The sequence below is a fragment of the Coffea arabica genome, chromosome 7e (assembly GCF_036785885.1).
Source record: "Coffea arabica cultivar ET-39 chromosome 7e, Coffea Arabica ET-39 HiFi, whole genome shotgun sequence".
Lineage (NCBI taxonomy): Eukaryota > Viridiplantae > Streptophyta > Magnoliopsida > Gentianales > Rubiaceae > Coffea > Coffea arabica.
The window spans coordinates 8,050,170-8,065,311 of NC_092323.1; the positions used below are offsets into that span (position 1 = coordinate 8,050,170).

The 15,142-nt window shown below is 37.9% G+C and overlaps 4 protein-coding genes across 6 annotated transcripts; 2 read left to right on the forward strand and 2 right to left on the reverse strand.

Moving 5' to 3' along the window:
* Positions 1-251: 251 nt before the first annotated feature.
* On the forward strand, positions 252-4,939 carry LOC113699331 (ultraviolet-B receptor UVR8). The gene is made up of 11 exons (XM_027219624.2): positions 252-410; positions 497-641; positions 869-979; positions 1,076-1,136; positions 1,403-1,521; positions 2,023-2,108; positions 2,215-2,416; positions 2,665-2,718; positions 3,510-3,620; positions 3,987-4,043; positions 4,374-4,939. The coding sequence occupies exons 1-11, from the start codon at positions 379-381 to the stop codon at positions 4,599-4,601; spliced, it is 1,206 nt and encodes a 401-aa protein (XP_027075425.1). The 5' UTR covers positions 252-378; the 3' UTR covers positions 4,602-4,939.
* A 419-nt stretch (positions 4,940-5,358) lies between these two features.
* Positions 5,359-8,228, forward strand: LOC140011041 (GDT1-like protein 4). 2 transcript variants are annotated; one of them, XM_072058913.1, is made up of 12 exons: positions 5,359-5,522; positions 5,612-5,680; positions 5,768-5,827; positions 6,252-6,299; positions 6,488-6,579; positions 6,679-6,715; positions 6,823-6,885; positions 7,237-7,305; positions 7,452-7,496; positions 7,595-7,656; positions 7,819-7,891; positions 7,976-8,228. In XM_072058913.1, exons 1-12 carry the CDS (start codon positions 5,502-5,504, stop codon positions 8,042-8,044), a joined length of 708 nt encoding a protein of 235 aa, XP_071915014.1. In that variant the 5' UTR covers positions 5,359-5,501; the 3' UTR covers positions 8,045-8,228. The 2 variants fall into 2 exon arrangements, with proteins under 2 accessions (XP_071915014.1, XP_071915015.1); XM_072058914.1 differs by having other exon boundaries at positions 6,829-6,885.
* Positions 8,130-9,256, reverse strand: LOC113699333 (membrane protein PM19L-like). Its single transcript, XM_072058915.1, has 4 exons — positions 9,023-9,256; positions 8,768-8,945; positions 8,645-8,693; positions 8,130-8,521 (listed from the first exon to the last, which is right to left on the reverse strand). The coding sequence occupies exons 1-4, from the start codon at positions 9,153-9,155 to the stop codon at positions 8,357-8,359; spliced, it is 525 nt and encodes a 174-aa protein (XP_071915016.1). The 5' UTR covers positions 9,156-9,256; the 3' UTR covers positions 8,130-8,356.
* Positions 9,257-9,763: 507 nt separating this feature from the next.
* LOC140011039 (RHOMBOID-like protein 9, chloroplastic) lies at positions 9,764-13,751 on the reverse strand. 2 transcript variants are annotated; one of them, XM_072058909.1, is made up of 7 exons: positions 13,614-13,751; positions 12,527-12,900; positions 11,594-11,774; positions 11,317-11,482; positions 10,746-10,916; positions 10,431-10,585; positions 9,764-10,223 (listed from the first exon to the last, which is right to left on the reverse strand). In XM_072058909.1, exons 2-7 carry the CDS (start codon positions 12,858-12,860, stop codon positions 9,977-9,979), a joined length of 1,254 nt encoding a protein of 417 aa, XP_071915010.1. In that variant the 5' UTR covers positions 12,861-12,900; positions 13,614-13,751; the 3' UTR covers positions 9,764-9,976. The 2 variants fall into 2 exon arrangements, with proteins under 2 accessions (XP_071915010.1, XP_071915009.1); XM_072058908.1 differs by having other exon boundaries at positions 10,716-10,916.
* Positions 13,752-15,142: the final 1,391 nt, after the last annotated feature.

The following is a 15,142-nucleotide window of genomic DNA, read 5'->3' on the forward strand; positions in this document are numbered from 1 at the left end:
CCATGGAAAAAAGCAAAGAAGAATAAAAACGATTAGTTTGATTAAACAAAAGTGCCCGACCGGCCAAAAAACCAAAGAAAGGTTGAGAAATGGAACGATAACGGGTATCGTCTTTCCCGGTCCAATACTGTTGCAAACTCCATTTGATTAATCAATTGGGCTTTTTTGCATTTTCAAATCAGGTTCCCACTTTCTATTATTCTTTTTGAATCCCAAAATCTTTGAAGCACCAATGACAATTCCCCCAAAATTTATTCTCTTTAGTACAATTCCAATGCGGGGTGTGGATAAGACTCTGAAAGGCACAAGTCCAGTACTACTGTACTAGTCCAGCATCCTCCTCACTAAATACCGAGACAGAAACTAAGCATCGCCTCTATGGCCGCCTCCAAAACCGCCGTTATCGCATGGTCATCTCTCTTCCTGTTTTGCAATGCATACTCATCTAAGTTCAGAATTAACAAGGTTAATTTTTGCATTTGAACATTTATTTCAGGGGTTCGGGAGAAGATGGGCAGTTAGGAATGGGTAATAATGAAGAGAAAGAATGGGTTTGCTCCATCAAAGCTCTTGAGCCCTTCGACGTCTGCTCTATCGTCGCCGGCAGCCGAAACTCCCTTGCCATTTGCAACGACGGCAAGGTACTTAGTACGGTCTTTAGTTTAGTTGTAGTAATAGTGCAGATTATTCAGCTTGTTGAACTGTCACTTCATAAAGATTGTTCCTTTCTACTTTATATTAAGTATTATGATTTAGCAAATCCATATCTGGACTTGGACATAGTATTCTTTCTTTCTTTCTTTCTTTTTCAATTTGTTTCCGGGAACGAAGTTTGGATTCACTTTTTGTGATGGGCTTGTGGTATTAGTTGTTTACGTGGGGTTGGAACCAAAGAGGGACACTGGGTCATCCCCCAGAGACCAAAACCGAAAGTATTCCTAGTCAAGTGAAAGCTCTTTCCAAAGTTAAGATTGTACAGGTAGTTATTTCACTTTGAATTGCTAATTTTCATGATTATTAATGGATTAAGATATGTGACGTCGTATCTTAACTTGGTTTAGTTAATTTATTTCAGGCGGCAATTGATGGTTGGCATTGTTTGGCTGTCGACGATCAAGGCCGGGCTTATGCTTGGGGTATAGTGTGTTTTTTTTTTTCCTTTTTTTTGCTCTCCGTTATGTTCCCTTAATTTCTGCAAAAAAGTGGGATGGAAAGCATGATACGAGTTGGGCTTTGAGAATTATTCTTAAATTTTACTATTTAAGTAACAAAATGATGTTGGCAGGAATCTTTTCTTCTTCCTTTGTCTGTTTTTTGATAATGTCTCATTTAGTTTCTAAACTTCTAACATGTTGTTCCACCAGCGTGACTCTCCTAATAGGATTGGGGAACCTTTATGCAGGTGGGAATGAATATGGACAGTGTGGTGAAGAACCTGAACGGAAAGCTGACACAGGAAAGCCTGTTAGGAGGGATATTGTGATTCCCCAACGATGTGTGCCAAAGCTTACAGTTCGGCGGGTGATTTATTCTATCACGTGTCTCTATAACTTGATTTCATATTTGGGTAGCACCCGGGTGTCTTCCCTTATTGAATCATACATACCTAGTCAAATTGCTTTCAAGAGCTTTAGATATTTGGCAGTGCATATGTTGAATTCAATATAGAATATTTTGTTCACTCATTCCTCATTACTCAACATGGGAACCAAGGGTTTGAAATGATAGAAAGCTGTTACTTTTCAGGTTTTAAATGTACCTGTAGAGTATAATTTACATCTGAAATGTGCAAGAATTATTTCCTTTTTATATAAGATGTGATTTTCTCTCTTTGTGAAGTTTTAAAGTTTGTTTCTTACTCACTGGGGAATTGAGTCTCTGGTGGAATATTCACAGGAGATATTCCTTTTCACTTGGAAGTGGCATGTTTCAACCTGAGATGATTTAAAATGCTCTCTGGTGAAACAATATTTTGGCATCTTTCTTGGTACTTTTAACAGTTTAACATCCTTTCTATGACAGGTAGCTGCTGGTGGTACACATTCAGTTGTTCTCACACGGGAAGGACATGTATGGACATGGGGTCAACCATGGCCTCCTGGGGACATGTATACTCCTTTTGGATTGATTTTTGCTGACCTTCATTATCTGTATCTGAGAGCTTTCAGGATTCAATTCTTGAATTTGTTTTAATTTGTTTTTCTAAACTTACAGAAAGCAAATTTCGACTCCTGTTCGAGTACAAGGTCTTGAAAGCGTGAGGTTGATTGCAGTTGGAGCTTTCCACAACTTGGCTCTTCTTGACGATGGAATCTTAATGGCATGGGGTAATAATGAGTACGGACAACTGGGGACTGGTGATACTCAGCCCAGATCACAACCTGTTCCTGTCCAGGGCTTGTCTGGTCTTACTTTGGTATATATTTTAAACATGAAGTCATTTTCTTCTTGTCATTTTTCTAAATGATCTGCTGTTACTTAGATAACTTTCTATGTAAAGCCTTTTGTAATTGATTTCCTGTTCATGTATTTCCAATACTACATGACGGTTCTTTGTTTCATGCTATTTTAACATCTTAAATCACATAAGGTACGCAGAAGCATGTCTCAGTGATTTATGTCATTTTCTCTGCTGAATTTCGTGACATTCTGCTTCCTGTTCAGGTTGATATTGCAGCTGGAGGGTGGCATTCTACTGCATTGACAGATGAAGGAGAGGTGCTTCTCCTATTACTTACTCCATGGTTCTCATGTTTGAGATTTGTGGTTTGTGGCTTCAATATTTACTGACGTGAATACATGTGATTGTTGTGTGAATGGAACTGCCAAATCAAATATCATCCCTTTCACTAATCCCAACTGTGAATTGCACATGCAGATGTCTTGTAGGTCATCTGAATTACGATTCTTTTTAGCAACTAGCTTAACCATGCCGCACCTTTGGACCTGTTGTTCAGTTTCTAGGCACCACGCTTTCTTCTAATGAGTTCAGTTCCAGCTTCTCTGTCAATTCGTCATTGAGATTTGGAGTTTCTAAGTATTTTTTTTTTTAACATTATATGCCAATTTGAAAAGGAGAACAAAAAACATCAATATCCATGTGGATCTGATATATGGAACCAGAAATTTCATGCCTCAATATCTTTGCGTGCTTTGTATAAAGACTGTCAGTTTTGAGTTCACAAGTGTGTGAAATTTCAAAAGTGATTCTGTTTCTAGCTGTAAAAGTAAGTTATGCCCTTCTTTTTGGCCCATAAGCCAATGATCTTGGGAAATATATTCGGCATTTCTTTTTGTTCAGAAGTTCTTGATATGCTTTCTAGTCTTCATTTCATTAACTGATAATAGCCTGATGATTTGTATGATCCAACTTTTCTTTTTTCTCTTTTCTTTAGTTTTTGTTCTGTAGGGGCGACATTCATCATGGTGCTGTGAATTTTATGATTTCAGTCACAATTGTAGTTGAGCATGAATGTTCTGATTTACTAGAGAAGAATTGTCTATGGCAGGTATATGGTTGGGGCCGAGGGGAACATGGGAGGCTTGGTTTTGGAGATGACAAAAGCAGTAAAATGGTGCCCCAAAGGGTTCAGCTTCTAATATGGGAGGACATTGTACAGGTGCTGATATGAGAGGTCTTTTTGAACTTATAAACTTTGTTAATGATCTTACCTTTCGGCTTCGGTGGATGATGGTTATCAGTGTTCATATTATGTATTCTTTCAGTGTTATGTATTCTTTCTGAGTAGTCGAACAACATTCTTTCAATTCGATGACTTTTACAGCTTCTTTATGGTGGTTTTTCTGATTTAATTGCTACTCCTGTTAGTTATCTCTCTAGCCCTTGCTAATTGTCGTATACTATGCATTGTTATATAAAACTACTGTCAGGCAACTGCCTGTGAATCTCTGCTTTTAAAGTTCAACTTTCTTAATATTTCTGGTTGTTTGGAAAAATCTTAAGTCGGAAATGGTTGTTGATGCAGGTGGCCTGTGGAGGAACCCATTCTGTTGCTTTAACACGTGATGGCCGCATGTTTTCAGTGAGTACTCTGACATCCTATGTAGAAGTCTAGAATTCCAATTGAGTTCCATATCCAACAGTATACCATTTTTCTGTCGATTTATGTATAACAGGTGATTGGCAACGGCGGCTATTTTGCTATCTATTATAACGTGTGTGGGATATACTGGAGCTCTCTAGTAGGAGAGCTAATCATTTTATTGTCGGAAAGTTTTTTGCATGTTTGTGTGGACTCTGGGAAATAGTGCATGTGATCGGACAAATTGACTTGATATAAGATTATATGTTTGTTTCAAGCACTAGATACAGTAATATAGTAGCAATGCTGACTTGTCTGTGCTTTGGGCAGTTTGGGCGAGGAGACCACGGCCGTCTTGGATACGGAAGAAAGGTGACAACGGGCCATCCATCAGAAGTGCCCATAAACATCCCTCCTCCCAGAGATCTTAGTGAAGGTGAAGCTGAGGGAAGGTGGTGTGCTAAGTCTGTTGCTTGCGGTGGCCGCCACACACTGGCAATAGTAGAGTGGCGCAGCCGGGAATCTGAGCAGTTACCGCACGCTCCAACGAACGTGTAGTGGTATCATTGTACAATTGCGTCATTTTCGGAAGAATCTTCTCTCGTGCTTTGCAAATTCTGGCAATTGAAGCAGTTTGGTAGTATTATAAATTGTTTGTGCACAAGAAGTAAAGACAAAATCTCCTCGGAAGTTTGTTTTAGACTAGATGCCGGACAAATGGACCATAAAAATTGCATGAAAGAGAAGGTTGGGGCTGGAATTTGGTGCAGCAGGTGTAGGTAGCGTCTCCCCAGCCTTGCCTGCATTGTTCTAAGCTACCTGGGTTTTTGTACGGGCTAATCAGATAAATTGATGCAATCGCAATATTAAAAATTAGCAACTCAGTTTGAGCACAATCGTGAGTAATTTTGTTTTTTTTTTCCCGTCGTGTTTTTCTAATACTTCGATTTTGGCACTGGTTATTGCTAGTGGCGACTTGCGGGCGTCGGTAAACCTTCACATAAGATTTGAGACATTCGACTGCAAAGTGACTAATACTGCGGGTGTTGTGTGCGTACTTTTCGTCCAAGGTGAGTGCAGGAGCAGAGGAAGAGTTTACCTTGCCTTCCGTCGGTTTGTAAGCTCTATTTGATTTTCTTATTTAAATATTGACTTTCCTTACCCCAAAAAAAAAAAAAAAAGCGACAAATACTATTAGAATCCCGCAGACAACGAGCTGGCAAACAAAAATAATTAATTAGCCACCGACCGGTGATGTGGTAATTCAGATGAGACTACAAGCCAATGGCCATTGCCACAACTAGGACAGGTAACATCTAACGTGTAAACCTTGATCAAACATGTCAATTACACTTCCCCAAAAGCCACAAACCTTAAGGCGGGCAAAACACAAACGTTGACTGCTGCTACTCCTGCCACATTGCTCTTCGCTCACCAAAATCCAAACAATCCGTCGAAATGAATTTGCCAATGTTTCAGGTGATTCTGCGGCATTAGTTGCATCAATGAAAGAACTCTTTTAACCCCTCAATCTTAGTTGCATCAATGAAAGAATCTTTGCCTTTCAGGGCTTCGGCAAGTCTCTTATGATGACAGTTCTTTCTGAGGTTGGTGACAGAACCTTCTGTGTCGCTGCTGTAAGTATTATCATTATTGTTTTAAACTTCGATTGCTGCTGCAAAAATTTGAGCTTTATTCATCATAACATCGCCGTGTTTTGGAAGATACTGGCAATGCGTCATCCGTGGAGTAGCGTTCTGTGCGGTTGCCTTTCTTCTGTAATTGTAAGTGCAATTTCTTTCTTACTTCTTGCTCCTTCCTTTTCTCTCATCAGTTTTCTGATCAAAAAGTAGGAGATATAGTACTCTTTGTACCTTTGAGAAATTTCTTAGCAGAAATATACCTGGCTCACTATCATCATTCTCGAACCTTATTTACGTAATCCAGACAAAGCTACATGCTCAGAAGTCAGAACTTTCCCGTTTTCCCTCCACCCTCAAGCCACAAAGACGGAAAGAACACCCAAAATGAAAAAGAAAAGGAAACGCACTTGCTTTTGCTTGGTGAGGAATAATGAAAAATGGTGTTGCAGTAGGAATTCAAAAGAATTTATTGGCCTGATATTATTCATATAAGCGACAAGAAACGAACGATCAAATTTTTTAAATCTTTCGTAAAGCTTAAAAATGTCTTGCCATGTATTTGTAGTTGACGACTACTCTCTCTGCTGTTATTGGCTGGGCTGCTCCAAACTTGGTACGTGATTCTTTTAGCCGTCCTCTTTTTAGCATACCGATGGAGTTCGTATATGATTAGTTTTGCGAAGAAAGTAACAAACAAAATTTGTCGAATGTTTTCCTTTTTGTATGCAATGCTACTCTTTGTTTCTCTAAACAGAATGCCTTTGATAGTTAGACTTGATATATTACTACTTTGTTTGCAAGATTCCACGTGAACTGGCTCACCATATCACCACACTTCTCTTCTTTGGCTTTGGCCTCTGGTCTTTGTGGGAGGCATATAATGAAGATGACGAGTACGGCCTCCTTTTTTTTTTTTTTTCAAGAATGTGTCAGAATAAAATTATCAACTTAAACTTTCACGAGTACTAACTGCATCATTTCTATTTCATCAGCGACAACGAAGAGTTAGAACAAGTTGAAAAAGAACTGGTCAGTTACCCCTCTGCTGCATCTGGGTACAATGATGTGTGGCTTAGGTCTAGAGTTGAAAATTCTAGATGTGGTCTCTTAATCCTTGTTTTTTTTTTTTCTCAAAGAATCAGGACGCTGCACCTAAGGATACTACTGGTAAAGGACCTAAAGGCAAAGAAGGGAGCAAGGTAAGGTCATGAACATTGAGTTCATGAAGCCCCTAATAGATCACATCCTCTTTTTTAAGTTACTTGCTACTAGGATGTTTAAATTTGTAAAGACAAAATTTGGTTAGATGGTTAGTTTATACAATTTCTATCAATATGTGAGGCATTTAACCTAAACAGAAAGCCAGATTGATTTCCTCTGGAGTATCCAAAATGGTCGTGTTCGTCCGTGGAATAGCCTATTGCTTGCTTGTTTTGATGTTCATTACTTACTAGCAAGAGTTCTTATAGGTTATGTAAAGCCCTGTTACCAGCGTAAACTTTAATTACCGAAGGGGAAGCTGTAATTCTGAAACGATACACATTTTCTAGGTGGCTGAGGACTTGAAAAAGCAGAGGAAGCCATTTCTGACAAATTTCTTCTCACCTGTCTTCATTGAGGTTTGCATTACTTGTTTATGAGGGATTCTACTTCTAACCAATGAGTCTCTGATTCTAATCTGGTGTAAAAATTATGTTGCCAACATGGCAGAAAGAACTTCATGCCGCATAGCCAATTTGATGTTTCTATCGTCATGTTTTTTTAGGCCTTCTCAGTTACCTTTTTTGGTGAATGGGGTGACAAGAGCCAAGTAAGTATCAGCTGGGAGGTGTATACATTACGTACATTGACTATCTTGAATCAATGTAATGCTCACGATTTACCAAATTTGGTTAATGGTACATTCAGCTAGCAACCATTGGTCTTGCAGCAGATGAGAATGCCATAGGAGTGATCCTTGGTGGAATCTTGTGAGTTTCCTCGCTCCTCATTCTTTCTTGGGAAGGGGGATGTTTTTGTTGGTTAAGTTAAGCAAAATATTTATAGGGCTAATGCTTAATGACACCTCAAATGGGAATAACGAAAATTGACAAAAGAAAAATCAAGTCTTGGGATTCTATTATCTTCTGCAGAGCGCAAGTACTGTGCACCGTTGCAGCTGTTGCTGGGGGAAAGAGCTTAGCATCTAAAATCTCTGAGAGGCTGGTAAAACATTCATTCTTCATCATCAAATTTCAGGCAAAATCTTTACTAGGATTAATACGCTTATATTCTTGCGTTTTGATACAGGTTACGATGGCAAGTGGAGTTCTTTTTCTGATTTTTGGTGTGCAATCCTTTCTGTCGACTATGTATTGATCTACTCCAATCATATGTATTCTTCAACGCAAAATTGACAATAGAACAAGCAGTCAACATGGAAATTGTAGCTCCGACGCAGACATGACATTAAGGAATTTGGGATTCATAACGTATTGGGATTTTGTAGCTCCACATCATTCTCAGAATCATGCCAAAGCAAATTAATCGCAAAATTTATGTACATTCGAGGCCAGTGATTCTTGCCTCAGACTTCAATTAGAAATTATCATGCTATCAAAATGTTACTCAGTTTTTTTTTACCTCAGAATTTCACTGTTCTGCCGCATCCAGAACTTCCATCCCCTTGTTTCAGACAACAGCAGGGGTGCGCCTCGTCATCCCAATGCCACCATATCGTGTCCCATAGCCACCGTAAGCAGGTCCAAATCTCCCGCTACACATCCCACCATGCAGTAGCAGTAAATACAGCAACTGACTCAGTAATGACAATGTGATGAAAGCCTCCAATGTTTGCTGCAACACTCGTATTTTGTGAAAGACAAAAATCATCAGCATTCCATCTTTCATGTAGGAAGACTGCTACTGATAACACAATAAGAAGCTTCGATTCAAGTAAATATTAACGTGACCATTTACCAGTCGTTTCCCTCTATGCCCTCCCAATATGATCTGCTTGCACACAAGTCTGCACCAATAAACTACTTAAAACGAGTGAACAGAGTAGAGGAGGAGTAAGGTTTTGAGCAAGGCGATGGATACCCAAAGGCAAGAGCTGTCATAGTCCATGATATGAACGCAGAAGAGGCTGCACCGGCCAGACTGTCACTGTGCCAAGCCCGGAGATGGATGAGCCCAGCAAACAGAGAACATGCTCCAATTACACCGCCAATCAATGCAAACACTAGCAGAAAGCTTGTAGACGGATTCCCTCCCAAATCTGTGTGTTAGAGACTATGGGGATCAAAGATTAGTACTAATTAGTTATTGCAGAGAAGGGAAGTTAGTACAACTCGCGGGGATGATCCTGTTCACCGTCAATGTATTTGTCGAGAGACCATCCTGCTAATCCCAGTACAATTAGATGCACGACAGAGTTGACAGCTAATAGAGGTCCCATTAAGCTTTTCCCACCCCTTCCAACCGCCATGCTGAATCCAACCTCAAGCTGTATCCTCAAGAAAGTCCTTTCTCTTGTCTTGCTTATGTCTGTGTAGAATCAGTGTGCGCGAGCGCGTGAGAGAGAGAGAGAGTTTCTTTGGGCTATAAATAGAAGGAAAGCTGGATGTGTACGTGTTTGCCCGCGGGGTGCTTGGATGTAACAGGTGTTGCAACGCAGGTGGGGAAGTACTCGTGTTGTTAACGTGGAGGCTTGAGAAGGAAATGATTACCAAATTATGGGCAAACTAGAAAGTTTGCTGCTTTAATTAGGAGCATAGCGTTCAAGTTCTCTGCCAATCTTGGCTACATCATCTCGTTTAACTTATGTCAAAAGATTTTGTCATCACACGACATGGATTTTGTCTTCTACTATTTCTAGTATAAGAAAGTAAAGAACAACGAACAGGAATCAAGGCCGGGACGTTTATCCAAATTTTTCTGGGCAACTAACGCAAAAGGGAAACGGCATGGAAGAATATCTGACATATTGTGGGTTCCAAATAATGCAAGTTTGATAAGCATAGGACCGTAGCAGACCCATCTTTCGACTTCAGTCTTCTGCTGTCGGTAATTTGCTTTATTGAAGGAAGAAACACATCGACAGAAAGGATTTCAGTATGAAAAGTCCATTAGGTCCTCGTTGCTACAGAAAACAGGCTCTAAAGAGACTCTCAGAACACATACTTAGGTGAGGTAAAATTTAGCCTAGCAGACAGCCGTACAAGGGTGAAAAAGGGCTCTGAAAAAGGGTATTGCAGACACCCATACAAGTTCTTGCATATACGTAGTTCCTTCTATGGAATATCTGCTTTACATACCAATGTTGAGATCATCTCCAGCAAGAGAATAGAGTGGAGGATCAGTTACAAAGAATACAGAGCTCCACAGCAGGATGAAGAGGCAGAAGCAGACAACTGATTTACAAGAATCCGTGTATCTTGTAGTAAGTCTGATTCCTTCCTCTTGACCACTTTCTGAAGCTTTATCATCCACTTGAATCGTAGGACATGTGAGAAAACCATATGCTAAACCTGTAAAAGCTGCTCCTACATTTGTCCTGCAACATCACAACTGAGTGAACATACTGCAAAATTGGACTTACTCCTTTATTTTACTGCTGTAACAACTTTTTTTTTTTCACATATTCACCAATTGTTATAACTCTTTTCCTTATAAACGAGATCACGAGCTCGTGTATATATGGTTGCAGTTAAATTTTAGTAATAAATATTCATTTTCGTTGTTATGAGTCTGGAGTACTAACCAGTCATCAACAGGACCAAAATTGCTTAGTGTACAGCTGAGACAAGTAGCAATTATCACTTTCTGAAGCATTTTTTTAGGACCATCATCCACCACCATGTCTCGGTTCTGAATCTGATAGGCAAGCCATGCTCCAATTATAGCAAAAACCGGACCCTAAAAGAAAGGTTTGATTAGAAAACGTCCACAGCCATAAGGACAGCAATTAGATTATTCAGTAATGGAGATCTCTATGACAATGAACGACCAATTAGTAAACTTTAGGATGAATTCTGCAGTTGTGCACCATTATTTTAAGGGGTGAGATGCTGTTTACCGTCCCGCCTACAGTTGGATCTGGTGTATGAAGAAAGCTGATCAGATTGCCAGAAAGTCCCCCGAGCACATATATCAAAAAGAAGGTTACTGAGCCATATGCACGGCATACTTCAGGCCCATAGGTCATGAGCATCCAACAACTAAGGGCGATATGGAAAACTCCAGAGTGCTGCAAATTAAAGGATTTAGTCCTTGTACCCAGAATCTAATCAACAAAGTACTCTACTAAACATGGAATTAATCCTTAAGGATTTCTACTCTCCAGCAGCAAGTCTGATCTGATCCCATTTTTTCATTGCTTATGGCTAGAATACATTCTCAAAAAAAAAATTGATGTACTAAGCTTATCATAACATGTCATTACATGCCTTCAAAAGCAGGAGTTAACTAATAGTATCCGCTGAGTGAAACAAAGTAATGTTTCATTGCAGACTCCATGTACTAAATCATTAGGTCTGATAGTCCTTTCAACAACTCTTTTTTTAAATTACTGCTGCTTCACTATCAATCTAAAAGAATGGAAAGCTAATAACTGCAAAGAAGCACGAACCCAGTTTTCAATCTTGTACCAGAAACATAGGCGTTACTAGCCTCCACCATTCTCCATCTAGGATCAAATGATTTATCTTTGCTCCATAGGCCATTGGAATTGAAAAGAGCTGTAACTCAGAGTTCCTAATTGGACTTGCTAATTCAAACAGGAACACGGCAATGTTTATAGAAGCTAGTAATCCTCTGCATCAAGATAAGATATACGAGTTTAAAATACAATAGATCTTGAGAAGCTACAAATATAGACTTGCTTAGAATAAACATTAAAATTAGGGAGAGATGCTGATCCTTTACAGTAAGTAAAAGTTGGATACTTCATCATCTGAAATCTTCTGAGCAACCCCAGTCAACTGCAGACGAGTTCTATAATTCTTCAATTGAGAACTTTCATAGACTCTCTTGACGTGAGAGCTTGGTACTGTTTCACAAGATTTGTCTCCAGAAGAAGAGGAAATATACTTTGTTGAGTTTGCATCTGAATAAGGATTAGTAACCAAAACTCAATTTCCTTTCAGACATGAAACCCAGTGAACTAGAGCTAATCAGTAGACAACTGATAAGTATCATAATTAGCACGATACTATGCATGAAATTTAAAAGGAACACCTGGAATATTTTTCCACGTCTGAGGTGAAAAAAAACGTAGTCAACATGCCATTCAATTGTAAAACACATTAGCGGAATTAACTTTTATATACCGTTCATCAAGTTAATAAATATTCCCTGCTCTCGCATTTGAATGTCTTGGATTCAATTGGAAGGAGTTTCAGTAAGTAAAAAAAAAGTTGGTAATTGTTGAAGAAAAAAGAAGGAAACAATAAACCTTGTTGGAGCAACTGATGAAATGGTCAGACATGTGGCTTGGAACTACCATATTGCAAGTCAAGAATTTTGAGTTATTAAAAGTCTTCCTCCACTGTGACAGTATCAGGAAGAGGAAGGTTTTTCAAAGCTTGAATAAGTACTCACAAAACCCTGTAAAATATATCATATTTTTTCACATGTGTACCACATTATTCAAGAAGGACCACAAATTATCGGAAGATTAAAGTAGACATGATACAAGATGTGAACTCTTCTAGTTTGTTGAATATTTTCATCTGTCAATCCTTCTCCAGTTCTCCCACCTCCCTTTTTAATATTTTCTTTGAATGATTTTTTGACAACAGACTCCAATCCTATAGCAAAAAATATAACATGTAGCTAGAATGACTTGCATCTCATTACCTTCAGTGATTTTCCCAAGGTATTCTTCTAGAGCTGCCAACCCCTTTTTTGCTTTTAAGTCATCGCTTGCATCAAATGACTGCTTTCTTTTACCGAATGATCTTGAAGAAGACTGCATACCGTCATTGTGGAGCTTTTGGAAATAAGAATCTAAGGATCTCAATTGATTTTCAGAAGAGCTTAACGAATCGAAGACTCTGCATAATTTCCCACCATGTGAACTACTACAGTAACTGGAAGCTAAAAATCCACCTTCCTTCTGCTGCCCAAGTGAAATCAATGTAAATTTTCCTCGTAACAAGGCTCCCCCTTGCATCATCGTGTAAATTTTCATACGAACCGAGACAATATCATATAACACATTTTATCTCCTCCTGTATTAATTTGAATTTAAATGAAGATCAGATAAAGAATGAAATAAGTGGTTTCAGGAACTCTTATTAGCCCACATCTACGAGTCTAACTTCAAACGAACACTGAAAAAAAAAACTATCTTGTAAATACACCTGTAAGTAACTTTTGATTAGACTTATTCATTAAAACTTTCACCAGTAAGGCATCGGCCTAAAATACTGTTCTAAGTAAAGAGAAAAGGTTGCCTCAGCCACAGCGGCATATCTTCAAGTTAGATGTCAAGATGTTAACTACACAAGAAATATTCTACCAGCAAAACAGCAACAGCTACAACTTAAGTTTCATGGGCTTGAAGGTCTTCTTGTTCAAACAAAATCATTATATTTATACACATCTAAGTTCAAAAGAAATTATAACCATGCCATCCTGTTTTCGTCCATGCAACGGAGAGAAAATCATCATGAACACATAAAAGCTTGAATGAGGGACCCAGGAAGCACGAACTTAACTTCCACTAAACACTTCGAACTAGTTATTCTTTCTAGATAGCAGAAAAAGAACCAGAATATGGTAATTTGCTTGAATCGATCGTTCAAGCCTATATACAAGCAGTTCATCGACGCTAGTTGTTACATAACATATATGTGCAAAGATACCAGCGTATTAGACAGAGAGAGTAAAAGTATATGACGTTAAAAAGATTGTATCCTTTCAGTTTCAGATAGATAGTTACCGGGTGGACAGACTGGAGAAGCAGATTCTTGACTGACATCAGAAAATGCCCGGAGGAGCTACTACTTCCATTAATGCATGGGGTTTTAGTTGTCGCAGAATAGAAATGAAATAAAACGAAACTCTTCTCCAAAATTAGAGCGCGACGTTATGGTAACCTTATCTTCGTTATCCTCCCATTAACTGTGTGCCAGCCACGTTTATGGACTCCAATTTTCTTACACCGCTGGAATTTGACAAAAAATTCCCCACCGTTTTAGTCAAATCCACGATAAAAATCTCTAGTGGGACAATTCCAATCTTTGTTTTTTTTTTTTTGGGTACCATACAATATAAATACCATAAAAAAAGGAGTTTTTGAGAATTTGACATCTTGAACAATGAACAAAAATATTATTATTGATTAAAATTTTGTTCTGACCGCTAGCTATTGTACGTGCATTATTGGAACGTTTCCCCTTATAGTCTCTATTAAATCAACAAATAAGTCCACTACCATTCTTCCCCTTCTAATTTTCTCTTGTAACGTTCCCACTCAGGCCTACCTTGGGAATGAAGGAAAAGGAATAGTACAAATGTTCAAGTTGCTTGAGAGTTTAAGAAACTAACGAAGTGTTTTTTTTGATATATATATATATATATATTTTTTTTTTGAGTTAAATGTTTTGAATTTAGAATCTCCTACTTACAATTCTTTATTTTGATCACCCAACCAAACCCTTCTCATATTTTTTTTGACATATTGACTATTAAAAATTTTGTTTTATTGATAACTGTGGCATTTAGAAGAGAGTTGGAATGCAAGAGAGGGATGAATTCAACGGTTCGGGAAAAGGAACGTAAATGAGAGGTTTTAAACAAATTGTTCTCAATTGATTTTGATTTTCCTTCCGCTTAAAATTCTTAAAACAAATTGTTCTCAACTAATTCAATTATGGTTCTATAGAATTGATTATTGAAAATAAGATTTTCTGAAAAACTCGTGTCTTCTCATTTAGTGTTAAAAAAGCTATTTTAATGAACAAATAGATGTTCTTATTATGCTTATATGCTACAATAGTAAATTTTTGTGCTAATTATATATGAGTAAATCTTGTATACATTATTGACAATGTATATATTATCACTTTTATATTCATGACATGTGTGCAAAAATTAAATTTCAATTTTAAATTCAAATTTTACATAGTTGTCGTTCATTACACACTGTCACTTGTAGGAAAGATTAATCAATTATATATATGTTAAATGAAAAAAAACAAAGGAGATATAGATAAATTTAGAAGTGGGACAAGAATAGCTTGAAAATTAAGACAGACATAAAAAGTTATCTAATCATAGTTTAGTAATTATGGTAAGATAATTTAGTAATTATGTTGAAATTTAAATGATATTTTTGTCGAGTAAGATAGAATCATAATCTAAAAGTACCTTGACACCTATTCGTCAATTTCAATCTTTTTGGGTTCAAAAAAATCTAAAATTAAAATCTCAAGATCAATTAAAGCACACAAAAAAATAATTTTTCAA

Excerpts from the sequence above, each read along its gene's own strand:
- LOC113699331 (XM_027219624.2), top strand. The coding sequence starts at position 379 with ATGGCCGCCTCCAAAACCGCCGTTATCGCATG. Across the intron at positions 1,137-1,402 it reads AGGCCGGGCTTATGCTTGGG|GTGGGAATGAATATGGACAG; the intron begins GTATAGTGTGTT and ends ACCTTTATGCAG. Across the intron at positions 4,044-4,373 it reads GTGATGGCCGCATGTTTTCA|TTTGGGCGAGGAGACCACGG; the intron begins GTGAGTACTCTG and ends TGCTTTGGGCAG.
- LOC140011041 (XM_072058913.1), top strand. The coding sequence starts at position 5,502 with ATGAATTTGCCAATGTTTCAG. Across the intron at positions 5,681-5,767 it reads GAACCTTCTGTGTCGCTGCT|ATACTGGCAATGCGTCATCC; the intron begins GTAAGTATTATC and ends GTGTTTTGGAAG. Across the intron at positions 6,580-6,678 it reads GCATATAATGAAGATGACGA|CGACAACGAAGAGTTAGAAC; the intron begins GTACGGCCTCCT and ends CTATTTCATCAG.
- LOC113699333 (XM_072058915.1), bottom strand. The coding sequence starts at position 9,155 with ATGGCGGTTGGAAGGGGTGGGAAAAGCTTAATGGGACCTCTATTAGCT. Across the intron at positions 8,946-9,022 it reads CGGTGAACAGGATCATCCCC|ATTTGGGAGGGAATCCGTCT; the intron begins GCGAGTTGTACT and ends TCTAACACACAG. Across the intron at positions 8,522-8,644 it reads GGCATAGAGGGAAACGACTG|CAAACATTGGAGGCTTTCAT; the intron begins GTAAATGGTCAC and ends CGAGTGTTGCAG.
- LOC140011039 (XM_072058908.1), bottom strand. The coding sequence starts at position 12,860 with ATGAAAATTTACACGATGATGCAAGGGGGAGCCTTGTTACGAGGAAAA. Across the intron at positions 11,483-11,593 it reads GTATCCAACTTTTACTTACT|AGGATTACTAGCTTCTATAA; the intron begins GTAAAGGATCAG and ends ATCTTGATGCAG. Across the intron at positions 10,917-11,316 it reads TAGTAACGCCTATGTTTCTG|CACTCTGGAGTTTTCCATAT; the intron begins GTACAAGATTGA and ends TTTAATTTGCAG.